General features: G+C 46.2%; 2 protein-coding genes across 2 annotated transcripts; both read right to left on the bottom strand.

Moving 5' to 3' along the window:
• Nucleotides 1-205: 205 nt before the first annotated feature.
• On the bottom strand, nt 206-6,404 carry TLR4 (toll like receptor 4). Its single transcript, XM_009935409.2, has 3 exons — nt 6,271-6,404; nt 5,295-5,461; nt 206-4,001 (listed from the first exon to the last, which is right to left on the bottom strand). Exons 1-3 carry the CDS (start codon nt 6,373-6,375, stop codon nt 1,742-1,744), a joined length of 2,532 nt encoding a protein of 843 aa, XP_009933711.2. The 5' UTR covers nt 6,376-6,404; the 3' UTR covers nt 206-1,741.
• Nucleotides 6,405-13,499: 7,095 nt separating this feature from the next.
• Nucleotides 13,500-19,680, bottom strand: LOC142363608 (CMP-N-acetylneuraminate-beta-galactosamide-alpha-2,3-sialyltransferase 4-like). Its single transcript, XM_075439324.1, has 9 exons — nt 19,404-19,680; nt 19,222-19,279; nt 18,380-18,507; nt 17,696-17,759; nt 16,744-16,839; nt 16,042-16,234; nt 15,571-15,699; nt 13,972-14,118; nt 13,500-13,607 (listed from the first exon to the last, which is right to left on the bottom strand). Exons 1-9 carry the CDS (start codon nt 19,678-19,680, stop codon nt 13,500-13,502), a joined length of 1,200 nt encoding a protein of 399 aa, XP_075295439.1.
• Between the last annotated feature and the right edge of the window lie 1,517 nt (nt 19,681-21,197).

Raw genomic sequence — 21,197 nt, 5'->3', positions numbered from 1 at the left:
GGCCACACATGCTGAGATGCCCACTGGGAGCAGAGGCTGCCACAGCACGATGAGGGGAAGGAAGAGGGACTCTCAGCCTCATTGCTAAGTCTGAACATATCTAAAGTCCATTTCAACCCATGGGCTGGAGGCTCCTACAGCACCTTCCAACAGCGAATTAAGGCTGGTCCAGAGAGTGATAAAGCTTATTCTAGAACTGGCTGATTGTAAACATCAATATACTTTGCTTGGGCTCGATCTTGCTCACGTAGGGCAGTCCCACACAGTATATCCACAAACATTGGATGAGGAGAAGCAAATGGAACAAAGAAATATATCGATTTTAAAGGTGTTAAGCATTTCTATAGCTTCTTCTGGTCCCACTGATCTTTGGATCTCACCAGAAAACCTCAAACCACTCTCTCACATGCTATATAATCTGGATATTAATAAGAGTTCCTGGTGACGGAAATATTTGGGGGTTTCAATATTTGGTCTTGGTCTGAAGAAAACTGATATAAACAAGTTGGGGAAATTTCCCACCAGCAGCAACCTCCCCCTACACTGATGACGTAACTGCTCAGCTTCATTGAGTAGCTGCCAGGTGGTCTGTGGCTGTAGGGCACCCCATTTCTTTCTGTAGGGTTTTTCCCGAGTCATGGTGCCTAAGGAGGCTGAGCCAAGACTTCCAGGATCCAAAAATTGTGTCTGTTTCTCACCCCTTTTAGAGCTGAGAATCCTGTACCTTTGCTCCACCCCTGGAGATCCAGGGATCCACTCAAAGAAACAGACCCTGAAGTTCCACCAGGTAAATGACCCCAGGACCCAAATCAGAGGCAGACAAATGATGGTAAGAGTAGTCCATCTATTCAACAACCCACCAGACCTGAATGGCTTGCTGGACGAGCTTTGTTTGACAGCTACAGACGAACATAGAGCTCAGGCATGTGCAGCTATTCGAGATGTTGTCAGTCCTTAGCTTGCAAGCTCCCTTGAGAAAGGGGGACCAGCCAGGCAGGAATTTCTGTAATGCTTTTACAGTGCCTCCAACCACTTCCTCCAACTCTGATCAGGCACAGAAGAATCAACTTCTGAGCACCAACGTGCTGGGTTTGGCTGGGATAGAGTTAATTTTACTCGTAGTAGCTAGTATGGGGCTGTGTTTTGGATTTGTGGTGAAAACAGTGTTGATAATTCAAGGATGTTTTAGTTCTTGCTGAGCAGTGCTTACTCAGAGTCAAGGCCTTTTCTGCTCCTTGTGCCGCCCCATCAGCGAGTAGGGTGGGGGTGCACAAGCGGGTGGGAGGAGACACAGCTGGGACAGCTGACTCCAACTGACCAGAGTGATATTCCATATCATATGACATCACGTTGAGCAATAAAACCAGGGAGAAGATTGGCTGGGGGGCCACTGCTCGAGGACTGGCTGGGCACTGGTTTGTTAGTGGTCAGAAATTGTTGTCATTTGCATCACTTGTCTTTCCTGGGTTTTATTTCTCTCTCTTTGCCATCTTCCTTTCCATTGTATTATTATTACGTCATTATTATTTTCATTATTTTTTTATTTCAATTATTAAACTGTTTTTATCTCAACCCATGAGTCTTCTCACTTTTACCCTTCCGATGCTCTTCCCCCATCCCACTGGAGGGAGGCTGAGCGAGTGGCTGTGTGGTGCTTAGTTGCCAGCTGGGGTTAAACCACGACAACCAGCCATCAGCCAGGCCAGGATAGGAGACAGGACAGAAGTGATCTCTCTTTCTGTCACGTGACCTTTACCTCCTTGCGATTCCATTTTTTACCTTCTAGCAGGACTCCTGTCAGCTGCCTCCAGAAGATGAGCCTGCTTATTTCCTTATTTTTCCACTCCAGATAGGTGTTCCTCCTCAGGTATCGGGACAGCCCCAGCCTCTGCCTCAGCAAGGTCTTATTCACTTCTCCTAGTACAATCATGATGATTCCAGCCTTTCCTTCAACAAGCTGCCAGGACTGGGCAATGTCAAACTCAAAGCTACACCACTTGCTCTCCAGAAAGTCAGTAGAGATGACTGCAATGACATTTCTGCTACTCAGAAAACCTTCTTGGATTATATTGGTGACAATGGGTACCCCTGGTAGGAAATCCCTGTAGTAAAGACAAAGATTGAAGGGAGGCGTTCCTCCTTCTAAGGGTTCCACCAGCTCTTTCATCACCCATTCTTGGTCTTTGCTGGAGTGGATGACAAATGCATCATAGGTGTCACCCCTTTCTGCAGAGTGTTTACACCCACTGAGCAGCACAAAGGAGTAGTATAGCTGGAAGTAGTACTTGAAAATCAGGAAGATGACGACCGCTGCAGCAAGCAACGTAATCACTGAGAATGCCACTGTGCTTGCATCGAGTTGGCAGGAGGACAGATCGAAGCTTGACAGGCTCACGTTCTTCATGTATGCAGGCGTGTGGCATATCATCAGCTCCTTGTTCTGCAGTAGATCCTGCTTTTCCTTGATCCATTTCAGAAAGTTCAAGTGTACACAAGAGCATTCAAACATGTTTTGAGAGATGTCTAACAGGACCAGACTATCAGGCAGGATTTCCAGGGCTGAGTCCAACAGAACACTCAGCTGGTTGTTGCTGAAATCCAGGGCTGTGAGCGCTTGAAGTGGCTTGTAGACTACAGGATCCAAGTTCAGCAGCTTATTGTTGCTGATGTTCAGCTCTTTTAATTCAGAGAGGGCATCAAATGTACTTTGATCCACCTGTACTAATTTGCAACTTGAAATATCCAAGATGTGGAGGTGACTTAGGTTTTTGAAGTTGTTGGCCAGTTTATTATTCTCAAAGGAGTTTCCTGCCATCTTGAGCACTTGCAAAGAGTTCAAGCCACAGAATGTACACTGGGATTTAACATGAGTTCTGGTATGGGAAATATCGAGATAGATGAGTTTTTGGAGGGACAGAAAGACAGGATAGGAACCAGGACCAAATAACTTTGTGTTCTGAAAGTCCAAATATAACAAATTCTTCACATTAGTAAAATCTCCAGTCACGCTGATGTCAGAATTGAAGCTTAGGTTCAAGTGTTTCAAATTTGGACACTTGCGAAACTGAGGGGAACAGCAGCGAGTGAAGGAGAGACGATTCTCACTCAAATCTATGACCTCCAGATTAGTTAGATGCTCAAATGTCTGCTGGAAGCTATTGAGGTGTTTGCTCTTGGTAATACGAAGCACCCTCAACTCCTTGAAAAGAGACAGCTTCACGGCAGGCACTTCCTTAAACTTGCATTTCTTGCATTCCAGCTGTTTCACTTGAGAGAACATAGGAACCTCTGACACTTCTTCAAGTTGGAGGTCCACCAGTCGAATACTGGAGACGTTGCCTATGCAGTTAAAAAGAGTGTCTGTGTTATTCTCAAAACTCCTGAAACAGATTAAGACAAACTCTTGCATTTGTACCTGACACAGTCCACTCAAGAGTCCACTCTGAAAGTCTACCAGTCTCTGACTGTCACTGAATTCTCCAACTATTAGTCTGTTGACCTCTAAACCTGTCAGGCCTTGGAGAGAAGTGTGCATCACATTGAAGTTCTCAAAAGAGGACCTTAGAACGAGCTCACCAAGGTGAATTTTTGCAAAGGACCCTGGCTGTATATATTTTATATTATTCAAGGAAAGCACCAGTGTGAGGTTGAGCCTGTTTGCTTCCCTCAGAGCATCAAGGTCTCCTTTGGAGACATACGTGATCTTGTTAGAGAGAAAGCTGAGGTGCCTGAGAGAGGTCAGATTGGTGAAATACTTGGGAAGCTTCAGTGAAGCAATGTTGTTGTGGCCCAAATTCAGCTCCTGCAGGGTATGCAAGTGTCCAATGGGTAGGTCAGTCAGAGAGGCTATGTTGGTTTCCACCAGTACTATTTTTTTCAGAGATGTTAAGCCATAGAAGGCTGCGGTCCCCAGATACTGGAGGGGATTGGCAGTTAAAATTAAGGTGGAAAGATTATGAAGATCCTTAAAAGAGTTATCTTCTATTGTATGGAGTTGGCACCTGTTGGGCAGGAAAAGAGAATAAATGTGCATGAAACACTGTCCCTTTCATTACATGTTCACTAACACTACTGCACTAAGCGCTGGTGTGACGTTCTCAGGCTCCACCTCACACTGGGGGCTGGTTCAGCTTTCCTGTGCTGGGCAGAGCCAGTACTCCTGAATGTGCAAAGGGAACCCTTCCATAGCAGGAGACCTTCTCTCACTTCCTCCTCCCTCTCTGAATTTGAAGTTGAATTGCAAAGCAAGAGATGCTGAGCCATGATAAAGGTCAAAAATTCATGCAGGCAGCAGGAAAGAAGAGTCTTAGCTTTCTGTTTAGTCCGAAGTAACAGCATAATGCCCATCACTGATGGCAGAGCCGCACAGATACAGCAGTCCCTCACACTTTGCACCCTCACAGCCTTCAGACTGTCGCCTCAGCCACCTCTGGGCATTCCCACTAGCACCAGCATGATTCAGTAGTGGCAAATCCCACAAGTCTGTCAGCAGTTTTGCTGATAATATCTGAGAAGGAACAGACTTCAAGCCATGTTGGCTCTAAAGGAGAAAGGGAAGAGGGGAAAAAGAGGGAGGCCACCTAAAGGTGGTTTCATATGGGAAGATCCAGAATTTGAGACCCAAATCCATTCCGCAATGAATTCAAGCAAAATAAATTTTATAATCCAGCCAGCGCCTCACAGCAAACCTGCTCTGCCACTCAACCACTTCGGAGCTGTAACTGTGATGGGACTGAGTGACATTTTTCAGTGAAACAATTTACCCAGAGAAACTGTTGTCTCAAGTCAATGGAAATTATACATCAATTCAAATTTGCTAATAAGCCTCCCATTTCCTCCCCCAGATATGTGAGAAGAAGGAATAAGAGAATATGCTGATATTTTAAAACAGCCTTTTAAAAAATGAACGTACCTTCATTTTTTTTTTAAACTGTGATTAGAAAAACAGCTCACCCAAGATGTTCCACTTCAGAGTTTTTGTAACAGTGAAAAGTCTGACATTTTTCTTGTTCAGAGACAAGTAAAACATCTTCCTCCTCCTTCTCACATCCCAGCCTACAAGATCAGACTGACAGACCCAGCTCTGTGCAGAGGCTGTGCACTCAACTCAACAACTGGACTAAAAGCTGCACATCTCTCGACTGTGGGCATGTGCAGAGAGAGAGACACAGGGATAAAGTCACAAGCAAAAAAAGAAATGAACAGCCAAGACCAATAGAACCCAAAATAAAAAACCACTGCGGCCCAGCTGGTGAAGCAATATTAACCAGTATCCACATAAAAGAGCTCATTACCTTGAAAGATCCAGAAGATGCAGCCCAGGGACTGATGAAAAATAGTTTGACCCCAGTGATTTCAGATTGCTGAAACTGAGATCCAGGTTCTGGGTGGTATTTGGGACTTCAGCAGGAACTCCAGAGACGTTCAGTCCCATGCATCTGTAAGCTTTGTTAGGGATCACCTGTAACAGCGGCAGATCCAACCACGGTCAACACCTGCTCTTCATGAAGACCCAGAAAATTACACTGTCAGGAAAGCAGGAGCAGAACAACTAACCTTGCAGTTAATTTCTAAATCAGCTGCCCTGAGTTTTGGGAATTAATCTTATATATCCAAAGCATCTTTCCCACTTCTAATAGAACCAGTCCTACTCCACAGGAAGAGCTACATTTCTTGCTGGTTGTAGCAGGTGCAAAACTACAGGACAGTGTTCCTTGAGGCTATGGATGAACCAGCAGCAACCTTTGAGAGAGCCAGCAAAACAAACACAGGATGCGTTATGTGCTCAGGATCAACTCTCAGCTTCGTTACACTACAGATAAGCAAGCAGTTCTAACCGAGGTTATTCTGCAAGTCATAATTGTCGGCAAAAGTTTGCAAAAGGCAGTTGATTAGTGTCAGGTACTTGGGGTACTGGTGAAATCACTCTACTGTACAAATGAAGCAAAATTAGTGTATTTTGCAGAAATTATAGACAAGGCTTGCCTCTATTCCTGAAGGGAAACATAATCTATCAGATAAACTGTACTGCAGCAACCTCAGAGGTACAGAAAGCCAACAAAAAGAAATGGTTCATGCTGCTGGTTCTGGTTCTCAGATGTTTTTGAGACCAGCATTGACTTCAATTGCCTTGGTAAAGGGCTTGGAAAAAAGATGGGCTTTCATAAGACCGCTAACACACAACAGACTTGGTGCACAAATCTCCCAAGCAGAGGGAAAAGTTGCACAAGAGAAACAGAAGGATTCTGTGCTTGTTTAAAGATCACATACCTCTGAACAGGGATTGAGGAGGCAGCCTGCCAGCTGTGATGGGACAAGTGCCAGCTGCAGCAGCACCACGAGTGTCCACGGGGGCAGAGCTCCTCTCCTGCGCATCTTCAGGAGGCCAGGCGTGCAGGAGAAAGCAGCATGTGTATCACTCAAGGTCCTGGAGTGAGAAACCTCCTGAAATGCCAAGCACTGTGTTTCACCACTCCTGCTTCTCACTGCACGTTACTCAGTGTTGCAGAGAACAAGGACGGAAGTGAAACCGGTAGCTTCCTGGTTTCTAGATATGCCCTGAGTGAATTGCTTTTCTGGCAGTTGCTTTAAAAAAAAAAGTTTTTAAAAAAATCAAGAAAAAATGAAGTAATGAAAGGTATAGTTTGGAAGAGAAATTAAAGAGCAGTATGGGTTGTATCAGTGAGTCACTTCACTTGATTGCCTGTGAGCAACTCAGGTCAAACTGGCAAAAAAAAGGAACTTTTGTCAAATTCAGAGTCCAGTTTCTGGAAGATCATGCTTCACATCTCATAATTCAAAAGCACTGGACAGAGTGAATGAATCTCTGTCTTTGTACCTCTGCCACGCTCCCAGCTACACCACACTGGCGAGTAGTGGAGAAGCGCTCAGCTGTGGCAGATGTTTTCTTGAGCCAGGTAACAACAGGTTTACTATGGCCGAACTCTTACGAACATGCATCTAGGAGTTATCCATCTGTCTGGACCGCAGTATAGCAATTATCACAGGAACAAGCTACACACGGCCAGGCACAAGGACTAAATACTGGTGATTCATGGAGCAGTCAGAGCCCAGGACTTCACACCCCTCCTCACCCTTCCCTTGGGTGGGCGGGTTGCTGGGGCCAGCAAGCTGGGAGAGGCACAAGCACCCCAGCTGGGCTTATAGCTGCTATCTGCCCTGGCCACGCCTGAATCTGTTTAATGCCTTGCTACATCTCGATACCATCCTTAATTTACAGTGCAGACATGGCTATTGTTTCTGGAAGAGGCTTTGTAAAATCTCATAGTTGGCAATATTAATTTAAATCAGCTGTGAGCCTGCTAATAAAGCTCCCTGCCTTCATTTACGCTGATAAATGGCAGTGCATTCATGTATCAACTCCTGTCTTTCTGTAGATAACTAAGAAGTGTTACTGGGGATCCAGCCACAGGGTTGCTGGGTATTATTAACACCACGTAGAGAGAGAAGTTGCAAAAATGCAAGACAAGGATGGGATACTAGTCTAGAAGGAGATGGAATAGGGATTAACTCCTCATGAAAGTCTGTGAAAATTCATATTAAATGGAACCTGCAATATCAGGCCATCGAGCAATCTACTTATAATGCAAAGTTTAAAATGGAGGGGGGGGTTGGACTTTTTTGGCAGGTCAGTAGAAGGAGATCGAGAGATGGGGAAAGCCTAAAATAACAGATGATCTCTGGGATGAAAAACACGTGGCAGCACAATGGGAGCTAAAACCGACACCCTGATGTGCAGCCAGATAGCACCCATTAAGCCAGCAGAGAAAAAGTTTGTTGAAATTGGGCAAGTTCTACAAAATCCCTGTTCTGAAAAAAGCCTCTCGTGATTGCAGGTATTTCCTTTTACAGATGGAATCAAAAGTGAATGGAAACAATTGCTGACTGCTTCTGTGCCTGGATTAAGGAAATTGGCAGAGCATCATGTGTCTGCAGAGAGGATAAATGAGCGCATCTTTTAGTATTCAATATGCAGAATGAAGCAACCCACATTTAATTTTTATCTAAAGCTGAGATGAGCCTGAAGTATACTCTATAAATTACCATTTCAATGGAGACTCACTGAAGATGCTGGAGAGTTTGGGAGCATCACAAAATCCATTCAACAGCCATGCTTAGGGGTCAAGTGGAAAGTACAGCTTGAAGGACGTTCAAAGAACGTGCTGCTTCTAGCACAAGGGACAGTTTCACAATGCACATTGTCATTTGTTCAAGGACAAATCACATTGACACTGCAAGGGATGGGGCACCAGCAGCAGAAAACATGCAAGCCAGCAAATCAAACCCAGCCACTAGTTTAGAAAGTCAATGCTGGTTAACTTCATATTCTTCAGCTTGCATACAACAATGTGCAATGACTGCAGAAAGCCATAATGTCTGTGTAATTGCCTCTTTCAGTTCACAAGAAACAAAGGTATTATTTGGAATCCTTTAAAGTGACAAGAATAACGTCTAAAATGAAACATGATTCACTGTGCTGGCAATTTACTAGTGGGATCATCAAAGATCTCTTAGAAAGGAGGTGTTACAGAAAATCTGTGTTTCCAAAAACACATGCTCAAGTAATCTTTGTTCTCTTGAACATTATTATAAGTAACACAACATCAGACAGTGTATACTCAACCTCTGTAATCACAAGCAAGGTATTACACGGCATCAGATGGCCACAAAGCAGCTGGACTGACAAAACATCTTGTACTTGTTTATATTAAGACAAAATAATCTGTGAACTCCAGAAAAAAAGAAAAGTTAGCTAAACTCTTGAACAAAACAATGGGTGAGAGCCATGAAAACAGTTAGGGCTGTCTGTATCAATGCTGGCTTCAAGATCACAGCTAAGCCAATATCACACGTAGACCAACAGCTTTTACCCAGAATAGAGGATATATATTTACCTCAGTAGTCATCCTAAGCAGTTCCCCAAGTCTGTCTGAAAGCGGACGCTAAGGAACATGGCAAGAAGTAGATCAAGATTAAACAAATCAGGTCTGATTTTAAGTGAAAGGATCATCTGTAATAATTATTTGGTTGTGAGTCATGGATCAGATGGGAGGGAGCATTCCTGAGATGCTGGCATTTAGACAACACAGTATTTGTGGAGGTAGAGATGGGGAGCACCACAAGAACTTCCAAAAGTACTTGAGAAGTTCAGGCATGTAATCAGGCTACACCAGCTGACCCAGTGTTGCTCTCAGACTGGTTGGAGCTCTGGCCTTAAGTGCCTTCCTAACTAGAAGGGTATCAGATGATGCAACTCGGCTTAGCAGTCACCTGTGGTGAATTAAGCTTAAATCACATCACACTGCAGCTGGGGTCTAGGCTGAGGGTGCGTAGACAGTTACTGGGTCCTTGAGGTTCAGCTGACACAGCACCAGTCGTTATACTCAGCAAGTCAGTCACCTGTCCAAGCCCGAAATGTTGTCTGAGTGGATAGGAAAAGCAAAAGGAAATGTCTCAAAAATTTACCAGTATGTTGAATTTCCCCAGCCATTCTGCTGGGAAAAACAATTTCTATAAATCACAAGGAAAAAAAAAAATCTGAAAATGGCTTTAAGATCTTTTTTCTGCAAATCCCACAAATACATCGCTTCCTGGAACTGGTGAGTCACCGCCTCGCATAGCAGCTCCTGGCTGACCTGGTAAACACTGGATAGCACTGATCCACACACCCCCCACACCAAGGCTGGGGAAGGAGCTGGGAGACGGGCATCATCAGAACAGGCCCTTACTAGAGTGCCTTGATGCCTATAACTCTCACTTGTGATGCTTCCCCCCATGAAGTGGGTGTAATAATCTCACACTTGATGGAAGATCAGCCTGGAAGACTTTTGCTTCTGGATCTTGTACCTTTGAAGAAAAGAACAACATTCAGACTGAGAGAGAAACTCTGCATTTAGTTTGGGGTGTTAGGCAGCTTTGCTGCTGTCTGTCTGAGCAATGATTGACTCTAGTTACAGATCATTTAACTGCTAGTTTCAAAGCAAGGAGCATCAGAAGCAAGAGCATCAGAAATGCAGATTGCTTGTCATGCTGTGACTGTAAGTGACAGGTAAGGACACGGAGGTGGAATCGCAGACAGTGTCTACATGCGATAGAGTACAGACCAAGCCCCAGCCCACTGCAGATGGGCCACCTAAACCAAACAGAATCCAGCATAGCTAAGGAGTTTCCCAGTGCAGTGAAGGACAGATACTAGTGTACAGAGAGGAAGGAAAAAACCCAGAAAAGCCAGTGTCCAAGTTAGTTTGATGAAAAGCAGCCAAGCCTACGTTGAAGTAGGAAATGTGTGTAATCAGCTGGGCTATTCCCCAAAGCCAAGGTCATATGTATACCCCAGAACTATTCAAAAGCTATTAGGGAAGAACTGTGTCAAGTAACCAGGGACAAATACACAACTAGAGGAAGTGATTAATCAGTGTCAAGATAGTCACTATCTGTGGCAGCTACTCCATGTGGACTATGTCAGGTCAGTTAGGAGCCCTACATTTTACTGAAGTCCATGTTTAATCTAAATGGTTGGAAGGATTTCACACAGATGGTGGAGGCATCCAGACTCGCTTGCCAAGCATTCATGGACGGGCAGTGAGTGACGGTGGAGCTACCTTGACCCCTGGAGAGAGGCAGGCTGGCACTAAACAGTGCCGGCAGCTCGCTGCCCTTCTGCCTCGGATGAACCACGGTCACCCCTCGGCTGGCCACCGAGACAGGGATTCACTGCCGCGATTGGTGCGAGGATGTTCGCAGTGCCTTGGTATGAAGTGTGCTGTGCTTAGAGGGAGTATAAGTGCCTTTCCTCATACCAGTGTTAGCTTTTGCTACAGAAGCAACAATAGGAGTAATTTTCTTTCTCTTTCCCCCTCCATTACAACCTTATTATGGTATCTCATAGCCTGATTTGCATACGCTCCGTATTACTATGTCTTTGCCTTATCCTACATATTCTGCTTCCTTTCCCCCAGTTCTCTTGATAATGAGTCTGCTGTAGGGCAAGGATTTATTCAGAGTATCAAACAAAAAAGGTGTGTAGGTCATGGAGGACTGCAGATCTCGGACTTCTTAAACTGGGCACAAGAAAGGTTGATTTGGGGATTCAGTGCTACCACTGAAGCACGGTTAAATATTAAGCCTCTGCCACATTACTCCAACACTCTGGGAAAGTCTGAAACAAGAGGCTGCTCGAATGAATCATGGTTACCTGGAGAGATTACAGAACCCTACTTTCAGGGAAAACCAGCCAGCTCTTAAACATAAGAGCAAAAAGCTGTGTAGCAGGCCTGCTTGCTGCAAGCAAGGCAGTGGCCAATGCTCAGACTCTTGAGCCTCATGTTTATGGTTTCACTACCATGACCTGACACTACATGACAGGAAAATGTTGCAACAACTGCGGCAGAAAGTGCAGACACAGCTCCTGCAAGCTGTGGCAAAGTTCATGTGTAAGCATTACCTAGAGAGAAAATGTAAACCACCTCCTGGGGTTAGTTCATATTATGCTTTATACATCGGCTTTTAGACATTAAGATTTTTATGCTGTTTTACTCTACTAGGAAAAGAACACGGAATATTAATTGTCCACATAGTTGAGAGCCCACTTCCATTACTTACAGAGCAATAAATTCCAAAAGAGTAGTCGAGCCAGATCCAAATGCATACTTGCATGCATTTGGAACACCGTACTTTTGGAATCTGCAGAACCTGTGTCACTATTTTGTGATATTTAGAGCATTAAGACTTGTTTGTGTACAGAGTAAAACCCAAATTCAGTGTTCGCCTGATAAAGAGGAATTTATTGAAACACCATTTTCCTCCCAAACTCAGCTCAGTTCAGTTTGCATCTGCAAGATCAAGTCATCCCCTCTCAGCGTTCAAGCAACCTTTCTCAAACTGAGCTGGACCAGGGCCTCTAGTTCTTCCACCAGTCTCCCAGGGCAAGGCAGCCTTGAGGGAGTTTTCTCAGCATTTCTTTGGCTGTGAATTTTATGCACCAATGAGGACAAAACCATTTCAACTCTAATGGAGGAGGAACCAGACTGGCCAAAAGAGAGTAGCAGTGAGAGCAACATGAAGGGCAATAACACTTTGCAAATGGTGAGGGACAGGGCAGTATGGAAAGCATTCAGGAGGCAGGGCTGAGACACTAGAAGAAACGTTACCCAGAAAAAGGAGTGACACAAATAGCACAGGAAGCGCCCTGAAAGCCTGACCACAGCAAGGGGGAGGGAGGAAAGCAATGGGAGGGAAAGCAGAAGCTTCCTCTCCCATGGAAACAGATAGCAGTTATGTGGGTACTGTACTAATGCTCCCACACCCCAAATGCTGCTGCTTTAAGGCACATGTAGCCTGATGTAAATTAAACCAACCTCACTCGTACAATTTTCCTCCAAACAGCTATGCAAGAGGAGTCTTTTTTCCACTGAGCACCTGCCCGAAGAGGTGCAGCAAAGTGGTCTTACCAACATAGTCGTCAGCTTCTAGGTTCATCACCGTAGGTTCTTTCTGTTAGTAAAGGCAGCATTTTGGAGAGGCAGCAACTGAAGTGAACCCATGATGATAACAGGCCAGGAAAAATGTAGCAACTTGGGAATTAAAGAAGGGGAAAAATGACATAGCTGCATCCTGGAAGGAAGCAGTAGAGGACGAGAAGGTGTGGTGCCAGAGGTGGAATGTGGAATCTGCTAGCCACAGATAAGTGGGGGTTTGAGGGGGCTTCTTCAATGTGGAAGACAAAGTAGACTTGGCAGGGTGGCTCCATGCTTAGAACAAGCTGGAAGAGACATAGAAACATCCTGAGAGTATGCTGAGAAGGAAGAAAGCCAGTGTATTACAGGGGATCATAAATCCATGAGAAGATCTTATAGGAGATACTAAGGAAATGCTCATAGGAGATACTAAGGAAATTCTCACCTGTCTTAACCAGAAATCCCCCTCCCATAAGACAGTGCCAACTCATTGAAAAGAGAAGTACATTTATTCATAAACAGAATAAAAGTAACAATGTTTCTTGCTTCCTGCAGACATTAATGTTTCCCAACAATTAGCAAGACACTGAAATCTCTGAGTGTTCAACCTGGCCCTTTTCCAAAGTGATGAGAATGACTCTCTCACTCCAGTCTACTTAGGAAGGAGTCTGAAATCCCATGGCAGGTATTGCACCCTCACCCCTCCCCTTTCTGAGGGGCTGAGGACCAGCTTAGCATCTCAGTTTGGTGCTTTTCACAAATAACTAATGAGCACAGGATGGCTCTTTACAAACCAGGAAAGGATTAACCAAGGCGGAAGGGTTGTGCAACACTCCACTCTTCACCGCAGCAGTCAGCAGTGGAAACCAGAGGCCAACAGAGAAAAGGGCAAGCGCTCTGAATCTCAGGGATTCATCTCCCACCCTACATGTGACAGGACATATTGTGACGTGCTCATAACAACCTGGAACAAGGACAAAGCCCAGCTGGGATCATCAGTGGTGTCTGGAGCACGGCCCTCTCTCAGCAGTTCTGGGCCTGGAAGGAAGGGCTGGCTATGTCAGCAATCACCCCCCACACGATCATTTTCAGCAGCCAGTTCCTCTCAGCAGTGATATTGTGCTGAAAGAGCTGAAGAGACAAGAGAGGCAAAATGATAGATTACTCCTTACAGTGCCCGTCATCCTGCCCAAAATGCACTGGATCCTGCCCAACCCAACTTGGCCTGCAGTCCCTAGCAGCACTCCCACTGCACAGGAACCTCATCACTGAACTAGGACAGATGAAAGGCACCCTGAAGGTGCCAGCATCTGTGCCCAGGCTGCCCTCCAGGAACAAAGCATGTCCCAACACATTCCCCTGGCATGTCATAGCAGGAATTTCCATGGGTAACACCCACAATAGCTACCAGACCTCCCAGCTGCTTGACACCCAGCTTTGCCTGGTAGGTTCCCCTATGGAGGACACCTCAGTTTGAAGGGGAGGCATTTTCTACCTCTTTTTTCTGTGAGTGACCCGTATTGTAATAATGTATTGGCGTAGTATTGTCATGGTTGTCAGGGTCCCCAAAGCCTGCAATATTGACCTCCTGGCACATATGGAGGGCTAAGTTCAAAGCAATGATTCCTGTGGTGGCATATCTCTGTGAAGGGAAGAGAGAACACGTGTTTAGGATTTCAAACTCATACTTTTGCAATAGTGACACCAGCAACACCTCTGCAGCTGGGACCAGTAGCTTCTACCACGCTCAATATAGCAAAAAATTATGTAAATAAAACAGGACAGATGCCTGGACAGTACTCCCAGAACTCAAACAAGGAGCATCTTCTGAAAAAGTGCTGCAGAAGATGAGGGCTCAGGTACATACAGCTTCTGGGATGATAAAACATAGAGCTCCATGGAAATCAAAAAGCTTCAAATAGATGGAATCTGCATGCTTTTTAACAAGTCCACATCCATGAACGAGTCTATACAAGCTCTCTGTATCTCTCTTTTCCATGTGCCTCTTTGTGTGTATTCCCCACTGGCAGCCCTCACATGATACCTCACTTTTAATCCACACATTAAATTCCTGTCCCTGGCCCGCGTGCTACAGAATTGCCTTCTGCTCACGTAAAGCTAACATGGCCACATACAAAATCAAATGCTGCCTTAAAAGGCTTGTGACAGCACAGCTACCACACTCACGAGCAGTTGAACATGCCCTCTGGTCCCCCAAGTCTAACTCAGCGCTTCGCGCTGCTTCCCTGGATTGTCCCACTTTGCACTTTCCAAACATTTTAACAGGGAAATGTACTTTTTTGTACCACATCACTTCAGCAGTCGGGGACTTGGCATCTAATCTCAGCCCCAGTCGACAGTCAGTGCAATGACCTTGGACAAGGTGATTTTACCACACCAAGCCTTCAAGCTTCTCCTGCATTTGTTGCAGATTATAAACATCCTGGTAGTGCCTGGCAGGCTTAAAGTTAATTAAAGATAGCACAACACCATCACAAAGATCGTCAGGACCAAAGACAAAGTATCATTAGATTCATTAAAGAAATAATCCTCCATTGTGCAGTGGAGGGAAAAATCTTCATTCCAGAAGTAGTGGGCATAAGAGCCAGCCTCAGGCCAGAGATCTGTGATAACAGAGTGTTTTAAGGAATGCCAACCAAAATTCCTCCCATAATACGCTAGCTAATCAGTAATGGTCTACAGACAGGGAAAGCACAGGAACACATACGAAAGGGCTTATACGGAAGAGCTGCTCGTCACTAGAGAACCAGGCTTTCTGAAGTCTAGAACTATGGACAGAAATACAAATCTAAAGAGGGATTTGAATCTAAATGGCAAGCGGTGATGAGGCAGACTGAAGTGAGAGTAACACTGCAGTGCTGTGACAGCTGGGGAAAAGTCATCCTTTTCTGGGTAGGAGCAGGGCTCTAAACCTGAAACTCCACACTACAGGGAAAGACTGGTTTTCTAGAGGAAGGGACTAGCCAATCTAGTGAATGGGACTTCCGTCTCCTTGCATGGCACTGAAGCAGTAAGGTGTAAGAGGAGACACAGAACACTGCTCATCTGTCTGCTCTCTGGCATGGTATCATACCCTGCTTGATGCGTTCAGCTGCAGCAGTTTGTACGTCGCTTCATAGGTGACATGTGGGTTGAGAATATGTAGCTGAGAGACATTCCCATTCCACTCCTGAGGGGGCTGGCTCCAAAAGCCCACCTTCGTCTGGAGGAGAAAGGCAGAGAGACACTTAAGGCATGCCCACACACACCACACAGTGCCATGATAAAGACCCCGGAGTTAGCTGTGGTCCACTGCTCTGCCTGGGTGCTCGGAAGGAGTCAGGAGAGTTCAGAGGGACAAAGGATCTCCTGGTCTTTTCCACTCATTCCTGTACATCTGTCTCCAATGTGGCTGAGACTGGGGTCTTTCTAATTAGTGAAAAGTAAGGTCTCAGATGCATTATGCAGCTCATTAAGTATTTGAGAGACATACAATTATTAGAGCTATTGAATATGTCACTACAAGTAATCTGATTTCAACCTTCCCTCATTAAAGACATCTCACCTTATTCCTTGTTTTCAGCAATACTTCCCTGAGCCAGAGGAAATCCAAGGGCTTGAATGGTACAAAGACCATCAGTGCGTCATTGTCGTTGTTTTCCAGAGGGTTGGGCAGAGCTGAGTCAGGGAAGAAGAGACGGATACTTGTTCTCTCACCCACATCTTCCTTGTGCTGTTTTACTGGAACATCATTTAATCTGAGAATCAAAGTCAGAATTTGTCCCATTTCAGTATCACTTGCTCCCAAGAACAGAGGCAACGGGTGTGCTGTTGGATACATGACTGGCTGCGTGAACTCACTTGAGAGCAATGGCCCAACCCGGCAGTCCGGTTCCACGGTATGGGGCACCTCACACAGACACACCAATAGCTCTTCCCTCGCAATAAAAAGGCAGACAGCAGTGGCAGACAACCACTATTTTTCAGATAGGAAAGTGAGGCACAGAGAAATTAAATTACTTTCTCAAGTCAGAGTAAAAATGCATGTAGTCTTGTAACAATGGGGCTGCCTGCCACTCCACTGAGCTGGAGATGGCTATCCAGCTCCCAGGCACAAAGTCTGCAAATGAGTGGCACAAATTCTGGCTCCTGCAGTGCCCGTGCTTGGCCATAAACTGCAAGAAAGTTATTTGATTACTTGAGCTGATGGATCCTAGGTGTTACGTTTGCCAGGCAAGAAAGTCACGTGCATATTAAGATTCGGTACCTTATGACAACATGAGGAGAGTCAATCATTTTCCCAAAGCGCTGGCCATGGATGGAGTAGCTGTTGCCCACCACAATGCACCTTTGGCACCATAAACTGGCAAAAGAATAAATTGCAAGAGATTAAGCCCTTCTCTGACAAGTGTCTCCACCAGGTTAGATCAGCATCCCCTGGGGGCCTTTTTGATGTTCTCAGGTAACTCCTGGGTTGGCATCAGAGGAGCAAAGCCCTGTCTAGTAGGACTCCTTCTGTATCCTAGACAGAGGGGTCTTATCTTAGTGACCATAAGGCAATGCAGTGCCATCAACATACCACTAAAATTGTGAGGGATTTCTAGTTAGCCAGAGGACACAAGATGCTGAAGAAATGGAGAAAAAGCCAAGTGTGGATACCCAGCAGAGCAGTAACTAGGAAAGTGAACCTCTGCTTGAGGCATGCAGTGTATTGTGGAAAGAATGAGAGGCCACAGAATAATTCCTCTAATGAATTAGAGGAAAGAAGAGCCCAAATGAACGTGTTTTCCAACAGCTGCTATAGTCTACTTATCTTTCTGCTCTCCCTGAATGTGGGCAGGCAGAACTGAAGGCAGCACCCAACTTTCGAAACCCTGGACTGTCACACTTGGGACAGAGTTAGAGCAGGAGAAAATAGATGGGACTGGGCAATGCTGAGAACAGAGATCAGGGTACGACAGAAGTTAAAGGGAGGGAGCTGGGATCTAGAAGCTTAAATTCATCAGTACAAAAGCTGCTTGAAAGAGCATGTTTAAAAGAGAGAGAAAGAGAAACCTACTGAGAGAGGAGAACAGTGACAGGAGTGAGCGGCAGAGAGGGCTGTGAAGTTGAGCACTAAGAGAGAGAACTTTGAGTAGCTGCAGAAATCAGGGCTCTCAATCCAACTATCACTTCCCTCGCACGTTTGCTTCCCCCAACACCCATCTCCAGCTGCGTACCAGGCAAAGGATCCAGGCAGCTCCTGCTGTGGAAGAAGCTGCAACGTGGTAAAAGCAGAGGGAACTGGAAGACAAGAAGCTGAAGGGTGACCTTCAGGGAAGAAACGTGGCTCTACCACTGTCAACAAGCCAACTCCTTTTTCTCCTGCTCTAAAGAGATAGTTTTCATCCTTTTATAAAGTGTCAGGACACTTTACATGGGAGAGCCTGCTCAAACACCACTCTTGTCACATCCCTCTGTCCAACCCTGTCCAAACTGAGGCATTTTTCCACATAGAAGGCATGCACTTCATGACCAGCACTGCCAGCAACCAAGCTGCTCTGTAGCTCCTCACACTGAAAAGGCCAAAAGGCACTGACCCACTCAGTATCTTCTCTCCATTGGCATTTGGTAACTTCCTTAATGGCTCCTGCTTCATCCACAGGAGCATTGCTGTCCGCCTTCCCCTTTCCATCCCTCCTGGCACAGCCAGAGCCTGGAGTTAAAGCACTTCTCCCCTTCCTCCATCACCACCATCATGACCCTTTCTCAAAAGCATGCCATCCAGTCAGTCCAGATTTCCCCTGCTGCACCCTGGTACCCAGCTGTATTTCCATCTCCTCTGCAGCACCCAAGGCTGCCTCGCAGGGGGGCACAATGTACCTCCAAGACACAGCAATTCTGACAGAAAAGCATTGCAACACCTGAGCTCTGCAGCCCGAAAGGCAGTTTATGGAACCACGGAACTTTTTCAAGATCTCTTCTAAAAGGTCTGTCTATGAGTGAGTATAAGGATTTGCTGGTCAGGAAAGGCGTCCAGTGAGATTCAAACCTACCAAGAGAGATTCAGAGAGGCAGTAGTTTAGGGATGAGTGGAGCAGTCACAGCAGTATCAGGCACAAGGACTAGGGCAGCTGAAGCACGCTGCATAATGAAGAGCTTTGGAAAGCTACTGAGCTATCCTGAAGTACTTCCCAGAAATGACCCACATCTTTTATGTACAGTTGTTAGTGCGGTTTCTAATCTACCTTCTGAGCAGCAGTGACAGTAAAATCTCATTTCCCTCAAGCTCTGCCCCCCCCAGTTCCTCCCCCTTTTCAGTCATTCGTATTTCTGTACACATCTGGGGAGTGCTTTTTCATCCTTTCATTATTTATCCACAAGAGGAGAGAGGGGCAGAATTCCAGTTATGTTTCCAATTTCATTTATTCATTCACTTCATGACAAAGATCATGACACCCAAGACCAAGCCTCGCTGCCCACTGATCTGTTCAACAGTGCATCTTTTCCTCTCTGATTGTCCCTCAGAGGACATTTTAAACACGCATCCGTGTTGCATCTTTCTGCTGGTCTGTTGGCTCACTTGTAACCGCGTCAAGGTGCCATTGCACAACAGTTAGCTGAACTTATCTCTATATCTCTATTTCCCTTCTTGCTCATCTGCACATAAACCCCAGGCTGCTAGTCTCCACCCATTAGCAGCCACTGGGACACTGATTCATCTCTCAATAAAATTCCCCAAACAAATGAGACATGGCTAACAAACCTTCCAAGAAAAGGCTTTCTCCACTCAAAGCGCCTCTGGCAAGCACCGAGATGCTTCCTGTGAAAGAAACAAGGTTCATTTCCTATTAGCCCGTCCTAAAGGCTCTCAGGCTGTGGCCTGAGAATCAGCGATAGTTCAGGAGGTCTCTTAAAGAGGTCTACAAATGTTCTGAGCTCCTGATCATGTTGTCCTGCCTCCTAGCTTCTGACCACTTCTGTCCGATGAACAGCACCCCCTGCCCCACAAGAGCACATAAAGGGCTCTTTTACACAAAGGAATTTCGGTGGAAACAGATCTCTGGAGAGCTAATGCCAAATCTAGGTCAAGCTGCTCGGGACCTTGAACAGCTTGAGTTTTAGGAAATCGTTGGCCCCAGGTAAGCCTCATTTGTTCCTCCAGACAGAGGCAGGCAATGACTAGCACTGTGGGATGTTCACAAGGCACTCTGGAAGTGACCATCAGCACCCCGGGATCTCTGCTGCAGTCTAGCTAAGGCACCTTCAGGATCACTGCTGATGTTCCATCCTGCTGCTTTTCTGTCTGCCGCACCCTCAAGTCACTGCCAGGCAGAACACAGCCCTCCAAGTCCCCAAGGATTCATACCTTAGTGGGGGATAGGTTTCTCATTAAGGGTTTGTCCTGGGAGGGTGGTTACCTACTCTTTCCAAAACTGTCCCCCACCACCAGCCCACACCACAGTGGCACTGAGGTCAGAAAAGGGAAGAAGAAAAGGTAACTTACTCAACGTGACTTTCATGTGAGTTCATCACAGAGTAGTACAGGCTCTGCCCGCACAGACCTGCGGAAGGCAATGGCGAGGCTGACACAGGCGCAGCAGCAGCAGCATAGCGGGGACCACCCCACACGCAGCCCCTGGCAGCACCCCCGACCCCCTGCAGCGTGCGACCTGCAGACCAGCAGAGCCTGCTCCAGAGTCTGGAGCCTCCAAGTGGCTGTATTTGAGTCAGCCCCTTGCTAGACAAAATTCAACGGGGCCTTCTGGTGATGAACCCTAGTAAATGCAGCAGCCTTTTTTTCCCCAGCAGCTAAGGACGCTTGCTTTCAAGCTCAAGCCGCACAGTGCTCCAGAAATTGCTCGCATCAATCTGTAAAATGACAGGGCAACAGTGCAGAGAGGGGAAGGGACTGACCATGACACTCTCAGAGCCAGACGAGCCCTCGGCCCCTCAGCACACTCACCGTGGGGCTGGCCCGGACCCAAAGCCCCCCTTCCCTGCACCCACAGCCCTCCCGGTTGTGCTCGCTGCTGGGGTGAGCTGTGGTGCTTGGGTACATGCCCAGAGGGCAAAAGCTTTTGCTGAGGACAGCAAAGGCTTACAGCAACAAGAACAAATCTACATGCAAGAGGAATCCTCCAGTCCTGACCAGGGCTGCTTCCCAGGCTGAAGTCAAGAGGTTCATGCCAGAGAAACATTAGGCAAAAGCAGTTCGGTAACGTGGACGATAGTTTGTCTGAGAGGCTCTTCACCTTGAGCAGGCACTGTGCTGATTCAGAGCATGAGTTCAGCTCGCCCCACGTGGCCCTGCTCCAAATGGGTGATTTTGGGACTGCAGATGCAGAGGGGAAACAGTCCTCCAGCATTTGCACCCATCTAACGAAAATGACAGCGTCTTGGTCATTCAGCAGCAGTGATTTTTTTTGTGACAACCAACCAGCCTTTGAACGATGGTATGAAATTAGAATTGGGTTTCTTTCTCTTGGAGGGAGATCACAAGCAGTTACACATGCTTGTACAGCCACTGTATCAATGGATCTCTCCTGGACCTCCTACACACGGCATGCAGAGGCTCTCATCAGCTGCTTACTTCTGGGCTGCTACACACACACACCCACACCCCACAGGTAAACACCCACTTCTGGACCTTCATCCTGCAAAGATTACAGCAGCATCTATCAGAGAGTGACTGCTAGACCTCCCCCACACAGAAACACATTAACCCTGCTCCATCCTCCC

The sequence above is a fragment of the Opisthocomus hoazin genome, chromosome 19, assembly GCF_030867145.1.
Source record: "Opisthocomus hoazin isolate bOpiHoa1 chromosome 19, bOpiHoa1.hap1, whole genome shotgun sequence".
NCBI lineage: Eukaryota > Metazoa > Chordata > Aves > Opisthocomiformes > Opisthocomidae > Opisthocomus > Opisthocomus hoazin.
Note: the sequence above shows the minus strand (reverse complement) of the source record. Positions and strands in the feature narration are given on the sequence as shown.